This window comes from Brassica oleracea, chromosome C6 (genome assembly GCF_000695525.1).
Source record: "Brassica oleracea var. oleracea cultivar TO1000 chromosome C6, BOL, whole genome shotgun sequence".
NCBI classification, from domain to species: domain Eukaryota; kingdom Viridiplantae; phylum Streptophyta; class Magnoliopsida; order Brassicales; family Brassicaceae; genus Brassica; species Brassica oleracea.
The window spans coordinates 32,704,709-32,721,683 of record NC_027753.1 but is presented as its reverse complement, the minus strand read 5'-3'; the positions used below and the strand labels follow the sequence as shown (position 1 = coordinate 32,721,683).

Genomic DNA, 16,975 nt, shown 5'->3' with positions numbered 1-16,975 from the left:
TTTTTCTTTTTTGCCACTTTCTCTATCGACACAATATCAACAAATATATCATCATACAATAGCTTAAAACTTACAACAACATATCATCATACCATCATCCCGAGTGGCATGATCTCTTTATTTTGAAAGAAAATTTCAGAATTACATTTATAGTGAGGAATTACGAAAATATATTTTCATCCAAATATTTTGGGATCCATGTGTTTTTGCCTTTTGGAAACCTTCAATGCCGTGGAGGGGGTGGAGGTGTACGAAGTCGGGGAGGAATTCTTATCGGACGAGGCTTACATAAGGACGGTGGGCATGGAGGGATGCGAAAGAGAAGGCTCCTTCCAACCGTCATCAGTTGATCGGGATGCTCTGTGCCTTCTACACCAAAACCACTTAACGAATTAATTACTACAACGCCAAGTTTTGGTAAAGTGGACATTTGTCTATCAATTCGCATAATCCCAACTTAAATACATATATATATTGTTTTATTTTGTCATCTATCACAATAAACTTCGGTCTGAACGAAACAAGACAGGAAACAAAACTACAATGGTTTATCTTCTGTTTATAAAAATTAATGTGATATAGTTAGTTGTGAACTAAAACCAAGCTAAATTAAAGAAAAAAAAAGTTCAAAACATTTCTAAATAGATCAAAATAATAGAGTAAATAGCTATGACTTTATATATTTAAAGACAAAAAGACTAACTAAGTTCGTGGAGCTGTCTTTCTTCACCAAGGGCTTTATCCATATGGGGAAACACAAGAACGAGAAGGAGGAGAAAGAGAAGCATGGAAGATACTTTAGAAGATGCCATCTTAGTATTGTATCTTAATTTACTAATGAATGATGATCAGTATGACTCATTCGTATGCTTATATAGAATGAAGAGGTGGAAACTATTTATGGTTTGTGTGGTTTGTGTTAGAGTAGAAGCCATCGAAGACTTAGATTTCACTTATGGGTCTTGAAGTTTTGGTAGTTTTAGGCAAAGTTTATTCTATTATATTAGCATCACTCAATTTCCAGGATGGCAGGATATTATCATTTTATTTTAGTGGAGCAGATACTATAGATAAATTATAGATATTATTCCAGGATTTTATCATATTTCATTTCACTCATATATATTATAGATAAATTATTAAATTAGAATTTCAATATCTTAGATTTTTAATTGACTAGTGAATAACCCAAATTAATTTGCTTGACTATATAATACTACTGAGTTCGTAAAATTAGACGTTAAAGATTAACACTCCTTTTTTGGTAATAATAAGCTTTTGCTTTGGCTTAAACTTTAGCAATATCATAAACGATGTGTTTGTAAGATGCTCAAAACTCGCCTATGTTTAACAAGGACACGATCTCGGCAAAGTCAAGACACGTCGTCTGTCAAGGCCTTTAAACCAAATGGGTAGTTTGATCTTCATGACGGAGGAGACCAGATTCATACACCAACAGTCGGTCACAAGACTCGTGGTAAATATCATCATATACGGTAATCAATAAAAAATGGAAAATATGTTGTTTAGCATTAGAATTTTAGTATATTGGTAGTACTAATATTTTTAATTTAAATAATTATAAAAACACATTGGTTTCTCGGTTCGGTTCGGTTAAACCATTCTGGTTGGGAAAATATTCAACCGAATGGTTTGAAATAGACTTTGGTTCGGTTTGAAATAGACTTTGGTTCGGTTTGAATCGGTTTGGGTTCGATTGGTCCGGTTTAACTCGGTTCGGTTTTTTTTTTTTTGCCCATCCTTAGTTAAGACAATGGAAGAATAGGTCTTCTTTAATGCATAGAGGTGGGAGTCTCAAAATGCGGTGCTCCACGATCCTTTTTTCTTTGAAAAAGGACTTAGGGTCTCACTGGTTCAAACGAAGCGGTTGGGGTTGCGAGAGTTTCCAGATGCAGACGGTTGTGGTTTCTAACGGTTTTAAAAGATTTATACGGCTGGTAATGTGGTTAAAAATTGGTATCTTTACAGTAGGCTTATGACTGGTTAACTATCAAATGCGGTAACAGTCAAAAAAATAAGTTAACAATATTTATATTTAATATAATTGTAAAAATATCAAAAATCATAAAATTATAATAAATATAAAATTTATATTTAGAAAGTTATAATTTTAATTTAAAAAAATTATTGAAATTATTTTTATTATAAAATTTTATAATATTAATTAAATATATTAGATATATTTAGTATTTTCATAATTTCAATTTTAAAATTTTTATTAAATATTTTTACTTTTTTATATATATTGTTAAAAAAAAAAATTACCCTCCTGCAATTGCCCGCAATCGCAAACGCTAATTGGAATCAGCTTTTGAATTTATGAGGTTTAGAGTGGTTTGAAGCGGTTTAGAGCAATTTGAATGATCGTTGAAACCCGCATTAATGATCCACGATCTTGATGGTGGCCTCGTGAAGATATTAGTAAACAGAAGTGTTTATCGGGGGTTCCATGGTGTTGATGCTGAAATACCAAAGATGACGATTCAAGCTATGTTTTCAAAGTGAGAAAAGTTGCACGCTAATTGTGTCATTCATCTTTCTATATGTTTTCATTGCTAGTTTTGTTGTCAGAATTGAACAACCAAAATTCAAATTTCAACATTTTTTTAATCATCATTTTTGAAATGTCATGGTCAACAAAAAAAGGTGTATAGTTTTTAAATGTAAAATTATTACAAACGAAAAAATTAAAATTCAAACACTGGATAAAAACAAATTATCTTTTTAGTGATAATCCATATATCATATTATATAAATTTTAGTATTAAAAGTTATTAATTAACATGATTGTCACACAATGAAAATTATATATTTAAGATTTTGACTTGTGTTCATGATAACAAAAACAATTATTTTAAAAAGTAATTATAAATATTATTTAATAGTAATCCTCCTTTTTTAAAACTAATTATAAATATTCTTAAACAAAACATTACTATCAAATAATCTTTTGCAATTATATTCTGTTTATTTATTACTATTAAATAATATTTATAACTACTTGAAAATATCATTTATAAAATACAGAATGTCTTATCAAAACATCTTCTCATTCCTTTCATTAAAAATTTTCTTTTTGCCACTTTCTCTATCGACAGATGACATCTTCACGAATGAGTCATACTGATCATCACTCATCAGTAAATTAAGAGACAATACTAAGATGACATCTTCTAAAGTATCTTCCATGCTTCTCTTTCTCCTCCTTCTCGTTCTTGTGTTTCCCCATATGGATAAAGCCCTTGGTGAAAACTATTTATGGTTTGTGTGGTTTGTGTTAGAATTGAAGCCATCGAAGACTTAGGTTTATTTATGGGTCTTGGAGTTTTGGTAGTTTTAGGCAAAGTTTATTCTATTATATTAGCATCACTCAATTTCCAGGATGGCCGGATTTTATAATTTCATTTTAGTGGAGACAAATTATAGATACTAGAGATTCTCACCGGGTTACACCCGGATTATTTATTGAAAATTTATCATTTTATGTGTATTTGAACTATTGCATTTTATACTATATTATATTTAAAATTTTGTATAACTAATTTGCATTTTTTTGTTATTTTGTTGGCTCTTTAGATTATCTTATTTGAAAAAGACATAATTATATCGTAAATGAATGAATAGGAAGAACACAATTCTCAAATAATGCATTAAAACAATATTATAGATTAAGTTGCTAATGTGAAATCAGTTTTTGAATTCTGGAATATCTACAACCATTTTAATATGTTTGATTGTGTATCATTGAATCTATTAAATCAGATTTTAAGAATTTGTAAAGTAAAATGAATTAGAAATATATAAAATATATTCTAAATTATATTAATATGATATTTAGTTATTTTTGTCATCATATAGTATTTAGTTCATTTTTATATTTATTTATTATTTTTAATTGTTAACTTATGATTGGTTGTTTTTCTTATACTGGTATCATCTTTTCGTATAAAGTGTGACATATCTGTTAGGACAAAATAGTAATTGGTTGATTAACTGTCGTTTCTTATCAAAGGTCTTTTAATTATTTTTGGATATTTTTTGTTTATTAAAATAAAATGTTATTTATATATTTTTTATGAATCGATATGTGATATTATTTAACTATGGTTGGATGTAGTATTCATGATTTTGTGTTTTTCTATAAAATAGTTCATGATTTTAATGGTTATATTTTATGTTTGTCTGTGTTAGTTTTTTGAATTTTGGTGTTTTGTTACAAAATGTTATATTTTATAGAGTTTATGAGTGAATGATGTTGAAATAATCTATAGATTGGTGCGCTATTCATTATTTTGTTTGTTGGTTGTGGTTATTTTAGGGAGTGTATATTTTTGATAGATAATATGTATAAATAATTAATTTTCAATAAGGAATTGATACAACTATTAATCAGTTTTTCATATGTTGCTTAATTTTAATTCTAACTATTTTTACCACTATTTTCAAATTTTTACATTGATTAAGTTTTTTATTTAATTCACAGATTTAATTTTTGTGGTTTTAAATATATTTAAACTATGTTAATTTGTGCGGAACTAATTGTTGTTTTGTTTAGTTTTGATTTTTTTCTGCAAAGACTCATAATGGATATATGATTTTATATATTTATTGTTCACTTTTGTACATACATGGCTTTTAAGTTCATCATTGTAAAATCAAAAAAATCAAGTATGAGTTTAATTTTAATAATTGTAATATTAATAAATATAATACTTTAATTTTAATTTAATATCACAATAATATTTTATGAAATTTAATGGACTTTAAATAGTTTTTTGTTAGACAATAAGAAACTAAATATTTAAGAATTATTTATAAAAGTTTATAAATTCAACCTCACCCCTTGAATACTAAACTCTAAACTCAAATGTTAGGATATTTTTGATTGAAAACCTTTTTGTAAAATGGTATTATTTTAAGAAATTTAACTTTTTTTTTAATTAGTTATTTTAAATCATATGTAGACACCATTAAATGCTTATAGCCTCAAAAAAAAGTTCTTAATAAACCTTGTAATGATCGGAAGTCATGTGGAAAGTAATAAAACATTTTTCCACAAAACTCTTAACTTATGTTTGGAGATAGATACGTTGATCTCAAGAAATCTGCTATGTCAGTTCAGCTCTGCATTCCCAAGTGTATTGAGGTATTGAAAATTAAATCTAGACATGGTTTCAATGTTTACGATTGACGATGTACAATTGCGCAGGCTTTGCTTGATGTAAGATGCCAATGCGTGGATGATAGTTTTCTGTGCAACTCAACAGGAGTTTAAATTCAATTTATGAATCAAGTCACACTGGTAAAACTAAATAGGGTCATTCTAATCTGTCTGTTAATTGTGCTGTTTAATAATTCATCTTACAACATGAGGTACACTTATCTTCATTTTAAAGTCTTAAGATTTATACCTTCGGCTGTAAAAAAAATTGATACCATTGAAACAAAAAATTTGAAACCAAAACTAAACCGTAATAAGAAAATAACCAGATTACGCTGGGTTCGGTGAGAACGGAAAGTACTACTTTATTATTGGACTCATACTTAAAATTCTAGATAGCTAATGGGACCGCAACCTCTGTTTATAACACATAAACTCCTGCGTTGGATCTCTTAAATGCAATGGGTCTTCTTGGGCATCAGAACTTTCTTGGGAGCAGAAGTTTGAGGAGCTTGTGCTGTTGGGTCCACCGGACTGTCTTGATGATTTCAGAGAATCAAAACATATAGCTATAAAACGAACTAAGTGGACGAACCTGCGGTGGAGAGTTCAGTACGTAATTGTTCAGTTCAGCAAGAGTAACTGTTTCAATTTTTTGCACATCTCCATACTTGGAAGATGTGAAGCTCTAACCATCATCAGATCCAGGTAAACTACTAAAAAAAATTAAACCGTCTTTGGAGAACAGGGTGTATCAGATTTCATAAACAACAGTTAGTATGGAATCTCTTACGCTGCAGAAAACTCTGGCCGGTGAGACATTCATTGTCAAAATAGAAGTGTGTTCCAGAAGTAGTATCAGGAAAAGCCAACCTGCAATACTCAACCTGATCAATCATTTGTACCAAAATAGAGTTAATCAGTAATGAAGATAAACACAGTCAAGCTTGCAATAGTTTTACTCACAAGCCGTTTCTACTGCAGTGCTTCTAGTCCTTGAAAATTCTGAACTTTCAGAAGCGTTAAATAAGTCATCGCGTTAAATAAACTGTCGCGTTAAATAAGCTGCGATAATAACCAAAAGAAGAATTTTGAAGATACGGGAAAGCCAAGAGAGAGATGGATACAGCATAAGTCCTTCATTGTTGCTTTGTAAAAAAGAGGACTGCGGGAGAGAGATGATACCTTTTCAACCTCTTCATTTGGCATATCTGCAATAAGAAGTCCAGCATCACCATAAAGCAGCTTCAAAAACATTCCAAAACATATGCAAAAACGCATCAGACAACAGTTTAGACCAAGTATAATACAACTTTAAGAAACATAGTACACAACCTTGAGGCTCTAAAGATGGCATGACGGATTTCATCAGAAGCAGAATGACCAAGACAACCTGCATCACTTTGTTTGAGCCTGAACCAATAAGAACCAAACTACAAATCAAAGACTTAATGTACATATATTAATCTCAATTACATTCAAGCAACACCCATTTATTCATAGTTAAAAAAACAACAACAAAGAAACCGACCTTCCATTGTGCCTATATTGTTGTCTGAACTCCTTGAATTTGATATTTCTCATGTTTTCAAAAGAGAAAGCATATTCAGAATTATATTTCTTGACAGCCTCTCTGTTTCAATTAACAACACTCTCCTTGTGCTCCCTCCCTTCCTTTCTTTTTGTCTTCGACAAAGTAACTGCAATAACAACAAAAATAAAAACTATACCTTTATAACCATTCATCAATTGATTTGACAATATTAGCAAAGATTTATGCTTTATTGACGGCTTGGCGTCTACAGAAGAACAGACAGCTTCCAAGCTCAGTAATGAAGTGCTATCATTTTAAGAAACAGATCCATGGAAGAGAGAAGAATGAAAGAGTTCAGACAAGGCCTGTCTAGGCATGTATTCTAGGTTTCAAACAGATGAAATGAAAAGTGAAAGAAACAAAAGTAGACTACTTTTCTATGAATTGTAAAGTATAAAAATCTTCATGAAATTGGAAGGTGGTCAAAAATCTTCATGAAAAATTGGAAGGTGGTCATGTGTTTGCTTACCGGAATTAATTTTCCATAAATTCACTGGATTTCTTCACATTCCAAGATTCCCGAATCTGAAGAGACACACTTCAATGGTGGATCTACAACGAACGGCCTACAAATCGGCGAGTCACGTGTTTGCCGCAACTGAAGAGATGATTTTGAGCTGCCGCGGCTTGTCGCAGCGTTGATAAAACGAACAGGGGACTCATCCTAAGGATGAAAATGAATTGTGCCAGGAATCAGCAAACGCAGGAAAGAAAATCAATATTTTCGCGCAAACAATCGCACAGCCGCACAACCAGCGATCCATCTGCTTTTACTGATAAAAATTCATTTGAGGTTGGTTTCATCGTCATTGTTTGAACTTTTTCAGAGGAGTTTTCGGGATTGAAAAGAAGCAAGTAAATACGAAGTGGTTTATAAAGAAGGAGAAAGAGAGGGAGGCGAAACAAATCCATGAAAAGTGTATTGAACAACACCATTGATTGAGAGCAGATGAGACTCTGTAACGGAGTTGTGATGAAGAGAAAACAGAGAAGACGAAGTCGATGAGTGAGTCCTAGGGTTTCTTTGTTGACTGGCCCCCAGATGACATGGCAGTAAAGACGAATTTAATTGGCTGATTTTTCAATCCGACGTCGACATCTCTAGATGGTTTATATTTGCCTTTTAGTATTGTGTATTGACTAGGGGCTTTTCCCGGGCGTATTTGTTTAAGTTTAAATTAAATTAAAAAAATTGCCATAACATTTGAATATAAATTGTTTTTTTTTTGTCATCAACAATACAGACTCATATTGACTCTGTGAACCAAACCGGGTGATCTGCATCCATGTGAACGACTAAAGACGGTTGTTTTCTTGCACTGCGTGCTAGACTATCCGCCTTTGAATTTTGCCTCTGTGGTACATAGATGATCTCCGATCGAGTGAAACTCTCTTTCAGGGTCTTGATATCTTCCAAATAAGTTGCAAAAGCTGGTCATTCTTCTGGTTCTCAAACCATCTTCGCCAATTGAGAACAATCTGTTGCAAACGTAACCTGAAATTGACGTAAGTTCCTCATGCATTCCATTGCCTATAAAAGTGCTTCCATCTCCGCATGAAGAGGCGAAAGACTAGCCCTTACATTCCTCGCCCCCAGCAATCCATCAAAACCTTCCAAAGTACTAAGCCAACCTTGTCCTGAAAACCTAGCACCCTCCTTCCACGAGCCATCCGTAAAACACCATCTTCCTGGGATCGGCGGCAATACCATATCTATTCTTGGTGTTGGCGTCCTCTGGTCATTTACTACTTGTGCCTCAGTCCATAATGTTGATTCTGTTTCCGCCAATTTAATCGTATCCATAGGATCTATATCCAAGTTGCTGGAAACTTTATTATTCCTAACTTTCCAAATATACCATAGAATCCATGCAAACTGGTGATCTTCCATCTGCGGGAGAACTCTCCAGAATAGATGATCCATATTTGTGAATAGGGAACTTGTTGGAAAATAGACTGGGTTTGATGGTATCTTCGAAAGAGCCCAAACCTGGAGAGCTGGAGGACATTCAAAAAATACATGATTTATCGATTCCTCAGGAGCTCCACATCGGGTACAACAAATATCCCCTTAAATCCCCTTGCCTGTAAATTCTTCGCACTGCTATGCATCATGTTACTAATTGTCATAGGAAATGTTTTAACTTTGGTGGGCACCATATTTTCCAGCAGTGAGCCTTTAAAACATCAACTGTAGGACCAATCAGTAATGGTGGTCTTTCTCTATCTGGATAAATCCGTTCTACCTGATATCCTGATTTAACCGTATATTTTCCATTTTTTGTAAATTGCCATCCATCTCTACTCGGGCGAGTGGTTGGGAGCCAAGGGTCATTCCATACTGATATAGAAGATCCTGATCCCACCCTTTTGATTAGTCCTTTGCTAACCGGAGATCTAGCAGAAACAATACTCCGCCAGCCATATGACGGAGAATATGAGCGAATCGGTTCCAAGGGTGAAGCATTCCTATAATACCGACCTTTGAAGACTCGAGAAAATAAATTATTTGGCTTCTCTATCAGACGCCATAACTGTTTACCAAGCATCGCTGTATTGAAATCAGTGATATCTTTAAAACCTAAGCCACCTTCCTCCTTATCTGCATATACCTTGTCCCATGATTTCCAGTGCATCCCTCTTGTGCTTCTCCCTGGGCTCCACCAAAATTGTGATACCGCACTTGTCAGTTTTTTCACCGTTGCTTTAGGTAATCGATAACAGGACATCGAATGATTTGGTAATGCCGTGATCACCGACCTAATAATCACTTCCTTTCCCCCTTTTGTAAGAAACTTGAAAGTCCACCCATTTACTCAATTATTTAAACGATCCTGAACAAAACTAAAAACTTGAATCTTTGATCCCCCCAGATTTTCTGGAAGACCAAGATATGATCCCATTCCTCCAAAATTCTGAATACCCAAAATATCCCTTAATTCTTGTCTGGCAGGTTCTTCAATCTTATATCCAAATTGAATGGAAGATTTATCAAAATTTATTAGCTGGCCCGAGACTGCCTCATAATCCGTTAAAATCCTAAGGATGGTTTGACACTCTTCCTTTTGAGCTTTACAAAAGAAGAGACTATCATCCGCAAAAAGCAAATGAGAAATCGATGGCCAAGCTCTAGCTACCTTCATTCCTGTAATTTGTTTCTCTCTCTCTGCCTTTTTTATGTTTGCAATTAAAGCCTCAGTGCAGAGAATAAATAAATAAGGCGATAAAGGATCTCCTTGACGTAGACCTCTATGTGGAACAATGAGGCCACGGAGTTGACCATTTATAAGAACCCGATATTGAACCGATGAAATGCATTTCATCATCAATTTAATCCAATGAAGATCAAAACTCATTTTCTTCAATAAAGCCTCAATAAAATCTCATTCTACTCTATCATATGTTTTGCTCATATCTGTTTTAGTTGCCATATAGTTTCTCTGGCATGCTTTATTAGTCCGCAATCCATGAAACATTTCCTGGGCGATAAGAATATTATCAGAAATCAACCTTACTGCCACAAAAGCCGATTGAGTCTCTGATATGAGTAAAGGAAGAGTGATTTTCAATCGCTGACACAAGACCTTGGAAATGATTTTATATCCTACATTACAGAGACTGATTGGTCTCAATTCCGTCATCTTTGTAGGTCTCTCCGTTTTTGGTATCATACATATATTAGTAATATTTAGTCGTGCATCCATTGCCCCCGAAACCAGAAAATTATTCACCATCTCTACCAAATCTTTCTTAATAACATGCCAAGAATGTTGGAAGAATAGTGATGTCATGCCATCCGGACCTGGCGCCTTTTCTGGGTGCATCATAAATAGAGCCTCTTTAACCTCCTCCTCCGTTGCTAGCCTCAACAAACATTGATTCATCTGAGGGGTGATGGTCGGTGTAATCTCCGTCAGGAAACTATCAAATTCCGATGGAGAGGTGATACTAAATAGGTCCTCAAAATAATCCACTGCCACCTTTTTCCACTCCATTATCCTCTGTAATCCAATTCCCATTATCATCATGTAATCCAACAATCCTATTACGAACCCTCCGTTGCTTAGTTAAAGCATGATAAAATTTTGTATTAAGATCCCCAGATGAATACCACATGTTCCTACTTTTTTGATGCCAATACTCTTCTTCATCCTTATATGCATCCTGTAATTTCCTAGAAACCTCCAGAATATCTTCTTGAGTCTTGGTATTATATGTTTGTATCTCTTCAAGTGCTTGTTGTAACTCATTTATTTTTTCCTTACCATAAGGTGGATTATTTTTCCGCCATTTAGCAATTTCATGACGACAATTACTAATTTTTGCCACTATACTCTCTGCGCCCCCTCCTGCTCTTGCTTCATTATGGTCTATCCAGCCCATTGTAATTGATTCCAGAAGACCCGCTTGTCCAATCCATCTCTTATCTAACCGAAATTGTCCTTTCCTCCTGGGGACTTTATCTTCTATATAAGCCACCACTGGACGATGATCTGAAGCCACCAACCCAAGATACTCTGTAAAGGAACATGGAAATAGAGTATGCCACTCTTTGTTTGCTAGGGCCCGGTCTAGGCGACATCTAACCATCACTGCCCCTTTCCCTTTTCCTCTTCGCCCTTGCCATGACATTTTATTCCCCTTAGCCGGGAATTCTAGTAGACCACTATTTCTTATCATATTATTGAAAGGAATAAAAAAATCCGCACTCCTTATAGACCTTCCATCTTTTTCATGATTTCTATACTCTGTAAAGGAACATGGAAATAGAGTATGCCACTCTTTGTTTGCTAGGGCCCGGTCTAGGCGACATCTAACCATCACTGCCCCTTTCCCTTTTCCTCTTCGCCCTTGCCATGACATTTTATTCCCCTTAGCCGGGAATTCTAGTAGACCACTATTTCTTATCATATTATTGAAAGGAATAAAAAAATCCGCACTCCTTATAGACCTTCCATCTTTTTCATGATTTCTAGTAATCTCATTAAGATCACCAATAATGAACCAAGGGTCAGTTCGCGCCAAGCCATATCTAGTTAACCGTTCCCACACTTGTTCCCGCAATTTTTGAACTGGATCTCCATATACAAAGGTAAGATAGACCTTTTTGCCCAGAGCTTCCGCTTCCACATCAATCATCCGGTTACTAGAATATAAAACCTGTACCTGATACTCATTATTATAGAAAAGCGCTAATCCTCCACTTCTCCCCACCGGGTCTATGGTGACCAAATTATCAAATCCAAAATGAGCTTGCCATTTTTGAACAAACTCTGAATCATGCTTTGTTTCTGCTAAAAACAAAAAATCCGGTTTATGTTTATACCTTATCTCACTCAAATAACTTAAAATCCACTTGCTTCCCATTCCTCGGCAATTCTAACTCAGAATCCACATTTAAAAAAATTGTTGTTTGTGTGCTCTGAAGAGCCGATTAGATGGGTGTAATGATACCCTATTTCCACTGTCCAAATATCTTCCTTTCTTTGTAATCTTAACCATGCCAAAAACAACCAAAATGATGCCACGAAGACAAAACGGTTTTTAACATTTAGTCTCCATATTAATGCAAAACCTATACCATAAATTAAATAAAATATACGATCTAGGATACGACCAAAGTCACACACTATATGCCTCGAGCAAAACACTCTATCATCGCTACCAATTTCTTTTTCTAGCCAGTTTATTTGACCAAAATACCATTCCCCACTATCACCTTGGTGTGGGAGAAACCCATCGCCTCGCATCGCATATATATAACAATATAATCCCTTCCATCGTAACTGTGACTGATCCTGGTTTAATGATACCAATAACCCAAAAACCTCTCGCACCATGACATATATAAAAGGCCAGTCCACACCCCTCAAGCTATTCTTTACAAAAAAATCTGCAGCACCATATCTGATACACCAATACTTCCCCGAGCATGGAACATATATAATATAAATAGAGCTTACTCTACCCCAGCAACAGCAAACGGAAACTATGGGATAATCCATAATCACAAATGCCAACAAAAGAAAAACACAATCTCCTAACGTGATATGCCACCACTGAATTAAAAGATTCCTGCAACCTATCAAGCTCACCAGACTATTCCTTCCCACCCCTAGACTACTATATCTCTTATTCCTTGCCATACCTACTATACCAATATCCCATATTCGACTCCCACAGCCATATATATACTCAAATCGCAAGCATAAGCACATTACCATAATTAAGCAACCAAACCCATAACACAAGATTATTTTATTATTCCATTTCTTAACCTCAAAGAAAGACCTTATCACTAGCCATAACAACGCAAGTAAGACCAACCTCTTACTACTTTTAGAAACCAAAAAGATGCAAATGCTCGTAGAGCTTATTAAAACCAGAAGACAAAAAGAAACATAAGACAGGCCCTGCCTGCTTAAAAACTCTTGAAGAAAGACTCTATCCCTCGTGGCGGAGGGTCTAGCTATGCTTACAGCAATGGAGCAGGCACTTTTATGGGATTACAAGCAAATCTCCTTTGAATCGGACTCGAAGATATTGGTGACAGCAATACAAGAGGGTTCAAACATCTCAGATTTGCATGGAATCCTCTCGGATATTAGAACTCTATCGGAATGTTTTAGTTCAGTTTCTTTTCATTGGGTAAACAGAAGCTCTGTAATGGCTGCTGATATGGTGGCAAAGCAAACCTTGAAAGCTTTTGTAACGAACCCTTAATTTAAATGAAGTAGTTTGTGCACACAAAAAAAAAAGACTCTATCCAAAAATCAGACCCTCTGATTCCCAATTTTCGGGTTGGAAACACCCTTACTCTCCACATGCTTACCGGTATCTCCCTGTCGTGCTCCTGGCTTTGCTGCAGCTCGCTTTCGTGGGGACGCAAGCGCATTAAACACTCTCATTTTTGTGCTTCCCATAGTGCTGCTTGAAGACTTGAACAACCTCTTGCGCAAGCCATGCTTCTTCACTGCATCTCCTCCAAGCTTGCCTTGCACATCATCCACAACTACCACTTCATCTGTGTCTTGAGCGTTACTCTCATCTTCCTGTTCCTTGCCCTCCTCCTCAATTTCCTCCTATGATAACTTCTCCATGAAATCCTTTGCATCCATATCTATCCCATTCTCAAGTAAATGAGTCTTAATCTCATCCATATCCATAACATCCTCCTCCTCTAAATGAACCTGATCCTCCTGCTCTAAACCAACCTGATCCTCCTGCATATCATGTACCACAGCCAGACCTTGGTCAACATCAATAGGATCCAAAATGACTTTCGTTCCCTCAGCCTGAGTTTTAGCCAGCTCAACTTGAAACGCTTGGGAAGGTAGCGTGTTGCGACACTCTTCTACGGATCTGATCTCACCCTCCTCGCGAGCTTCCTCATGAGCACCATGCTGAGGCTGTTGCTCCCTATTCTGCCCTGTAGATGGTCGAGTTTGTCCACTTGAGGCGCCAGACCTAAAGTCCTCTTTCCTCGCAGTTCTGTACCGCAAAGCTTCCCCATCACCTCTATGAGTTCCACTATTAGTGTAGGCTCTCTTACTTCCTCTCTCTGCCACCTTCGTCCATTTAGAGTCTGCTTCCTCCCCCATCTTACCCTTGCCCTTGCTATAATACTCCCGGCTCTCTCATTCTTTATTCTGTTGAACCTGATTTCCATTGATAACTACACCTTTATAACTTCTTGCGCGATCATCGTACTTCCCACCATCATACCAAGCACCATTCCCTTCTCTTCCTTCATGTTTCTTTTCTGGATTCTTATTAGTGTAAGGGGCAGAGTTCATCTTTGTGGCACAAACAACCACAAACCTGACAATAGCCAAATAGCTTCTCGTACCGCAGCGAAACCGGGGCTTCCTCACCATCATAGAACTCCCCACCCGTGAAGTCAGCCGTTGTTTCGAAACAAAGCTCCTTAAAAGCATCAACCACCACTTGCACACGCGAGTGATCCAAGTCTACTGCCACCGTCCTTCCTAAGGCATCCCCAATACTCTCGAAAGTGGGTACTGTTTTGAATTCTCCCGGAACTCCTATGATTCGAACCCAGAAAGTTATCTCTGACGGGAAGAGTATTGACTTCTTAGGTTGCCAACGCGCCAAAGACAACATCCAGTAATCGAAATGGAAAGGTTGAAGCTTAAGAATTCCTTCCAAATCCTCCACCTTGTCGAAGTCAAACTGGAACTTCCCAAAACCCAGATCCGAGCCAACGACCCTCTCTTCCAATTTCCATATCTTCGGGAGGTTCGAGATGAGAGCCATCTCCTGTTCCTCTGGATTCATGTTCCTTCTCCATTCTTCCCCTCTCCCACATTACCCAATAGCTGACTCTGTGTCATTGCCAAAAGAAAACCAATAAAGCTGTGATCTTTATCAAAAGCACAAGAGAAAGTTGCACAATATATGTTCCAAGTATAGGACCCCATATTCCTTTTATACTGATCCCAAACTCGCATCCCACGGCTCCCACAAATTTCCTTAATTGCTCGATATCCTCTTTGATTCATGTTAATCAAATCAAGCTCCCTTAAAAATCCCATTAACCGTAATCTCCTTCTCCATTCCCCTTTTTCTCGTGTTGTCACATTACAACTTTCCTTATAGTCCTCTGTTCGGAATCTCTCCGTATCTCTAAATCTCAGATTGATCAAATTTACGGAAAGAAAAATAATACCTTCATCTTGATTCGATTTCATCTTGATGGTGATCGAAATCAAAATTAAAATCCTCGTACTCCTTAGTTGTCGCCAAATCCAAATCTTCGTTTTCCTTATACCCTCGATCATCTCTTCCGATCCCAATTTTAAATAGAATCGCGATATTCCATCTTCAATCTTTCGATCTTGGAAAATCCCATTTCCAATTCGAACCTCCGATTCAGATCTACCCGCCTCCTCAATAATCCCAGGATCCCAAAATTGTAGAAACATCGAAACCCTAGAACTCTCAGTTAACTTTTATTCAACCAATGGCAATATTCCACTATTTTTATATATACTACAGTCGATTTTAAACTATTAAATTGGTAAGAAATTTAAATTCGTTTGAATTTATTGATTGCCTTGTGTCTAAAATATTTCATATAATTTAACTCACAATTTGTTATTAAAGGAAATCATATATAGAATGATCAGTAAGATGGATCAAAGTTAACTAAACTTTGTTATACTTTAAAATACATTTATCTTATTAATTTAGGTTTTGTATTAAAAAAATTGTAAATTTAAAACCGATTTAACTTTAGAATTATTGAGTTGTAATACCATATTGAACAGTTTCATAATAAAAATTAAATTGAATAAAAAATTGATCCAAACTAAAGATAATGTTGTTCTCCAAATCATTTCATGAAAATACATAATAAATAAAAATAATAACAGACCAAACCAGTTTTAAGACAATTTTTTAAATAAACCATCTCCGAAACTTTACATTTAAATCATATAAACCAATAATAACTCTTTAAATTAAGATATTCCGGCCTCGTCACAAAGAGATTAGTCTTTACTTTTATGTTGGTTTCTACCTTTGGTTATTTATTTTAAAGTTATAATCTGGTGTTTTTTAAAAATTTATATATGGTGAGGATTTAGTTTAATATTCACAACTTTTAAATTACTTATGAAGATTGTTGTTGAATGAATATAATTTGAAGAAGTGGTCTAAGTCTAAATCCTTAAACAACTCTCCATGATGTTACCAATGAAATGTGTTCAAAATTTCAATCATCGTAATTACTACCAATTTTCGTGTTTAATTTTAGACTAACTACATATGTTGTTTTCATCGTACCATGTTACAAAAAGAACATACGAATTATTTGAAAATTGTAATCCATTGGAACAAATTGACAGTGATTAGTTTCCAATATATGGTGTAAGATTAAATACTTTCGACGGCGGCCAAGTCTCACACATTGTCTTCCTAAGTTTTTTTATGCTTTTTTTTGCTAAAATTTGGTGCAATTGTCTTTCTAAGTTCTTTATGTATCTTAGCTAATTTATTAGTCAAATAATTTATAAAAGGTTCCCAACTTGGATTTTGATATATAAACTTTATGTTATATATGGTCTTGAAAGTCTTCAAAAACATTTAATCTTTCTATCTTTTTGTGCAAAGATCACTTTGTCCCCAAGCAATATCTTCTTCTTCTGAGATTCTTCCAGACATCAGCAATAACTCAG

At 35.1% G+C, this 16,975-nt stretch overlaps 1 protein-coding gene and 2 long non-coding RNA genes across 9 annotated transcripts; all 3 read right to left on the bottom strand.

Annotated features, from left to right (window-relative positions):
• Positions 1 to 32: 32 nt before the first annotated feature.
• Positions 33 to 965, bottom strand: LOC106299964. Its single transcript, XR_001261930.1, has 2 exons — positions 704 to 965; positions 33 to 369 (listed from the first exon to the last, which is right to left on the bottom strand). It is a non-coding gene; the product is annotated as an uncharacterized LOC106299964 (long non-coding RNA).
• A 4,385-nt stretch (positions 966 to 5,350) lies between these two features.
• Positions 5,351 to 7,793, bottom strand: LOC106299965. 6 transcript variants are annotated; one of them, XR_001261935.1, is made up of 7 exons: positions 7,246 to 7,793; positions 6,714 to 6,882; positions 6,518 to 6,595; positions 6,368 to 6,427; positions 6,149 to 6,230; positions 5,976 to 6,055; positions 5,351 to 5,898 (listed from the first exon to the last, which is right to left on the bottom strand). It is a non-coding gene; the product is annotated as an uncharacterized LOC106299965 (long non-coding RNA). The 6 variants fall into 6 exon arrangements; XR_001261931.1 differs by having other exon boundaries at positions 5,351 to 6,055; XR_001261932.1 differs by having other exon boundaries at positions 5,351 to 6,055; positions 6,149 to 6,319; positions 6,368 to 6,393.
• Positions 7,794 to 13,562: 5,769 nt separating this feature from the next.
• LOC106299962 lies at positions 13,563 to 15,650 on the bottom strand. 2 transcript variants are annotated; one of them, XM_013735992.1, is made up of 2 exons: positions 15,466 to 15,650; positions 13,563 to 15,121 (listed from the first exon to the last, which is right to left on the bottom strand). In XM_013735992.1, the coding sequence occupies exon 2, from the start codon at positions 15,072 to 15,074 to the stop codon at positions 14,550 to 14,552; it is 525 nt and encodes a 174-aa protein (XP_013591446.1). In that variant the 5' UTR covers positions 15,075 to 15,121; positions 15,466 to 15,650; the 3' UTR covers positions 13,563 to 14,549. Both variants share the same exon structure in this region, with proteins under 2 accessions (XP_013591446.1, XP_013591447.1).
• Between the last annotated feature and the right edge of the window lie 1,325 nt (positions 15,651 to 16,975).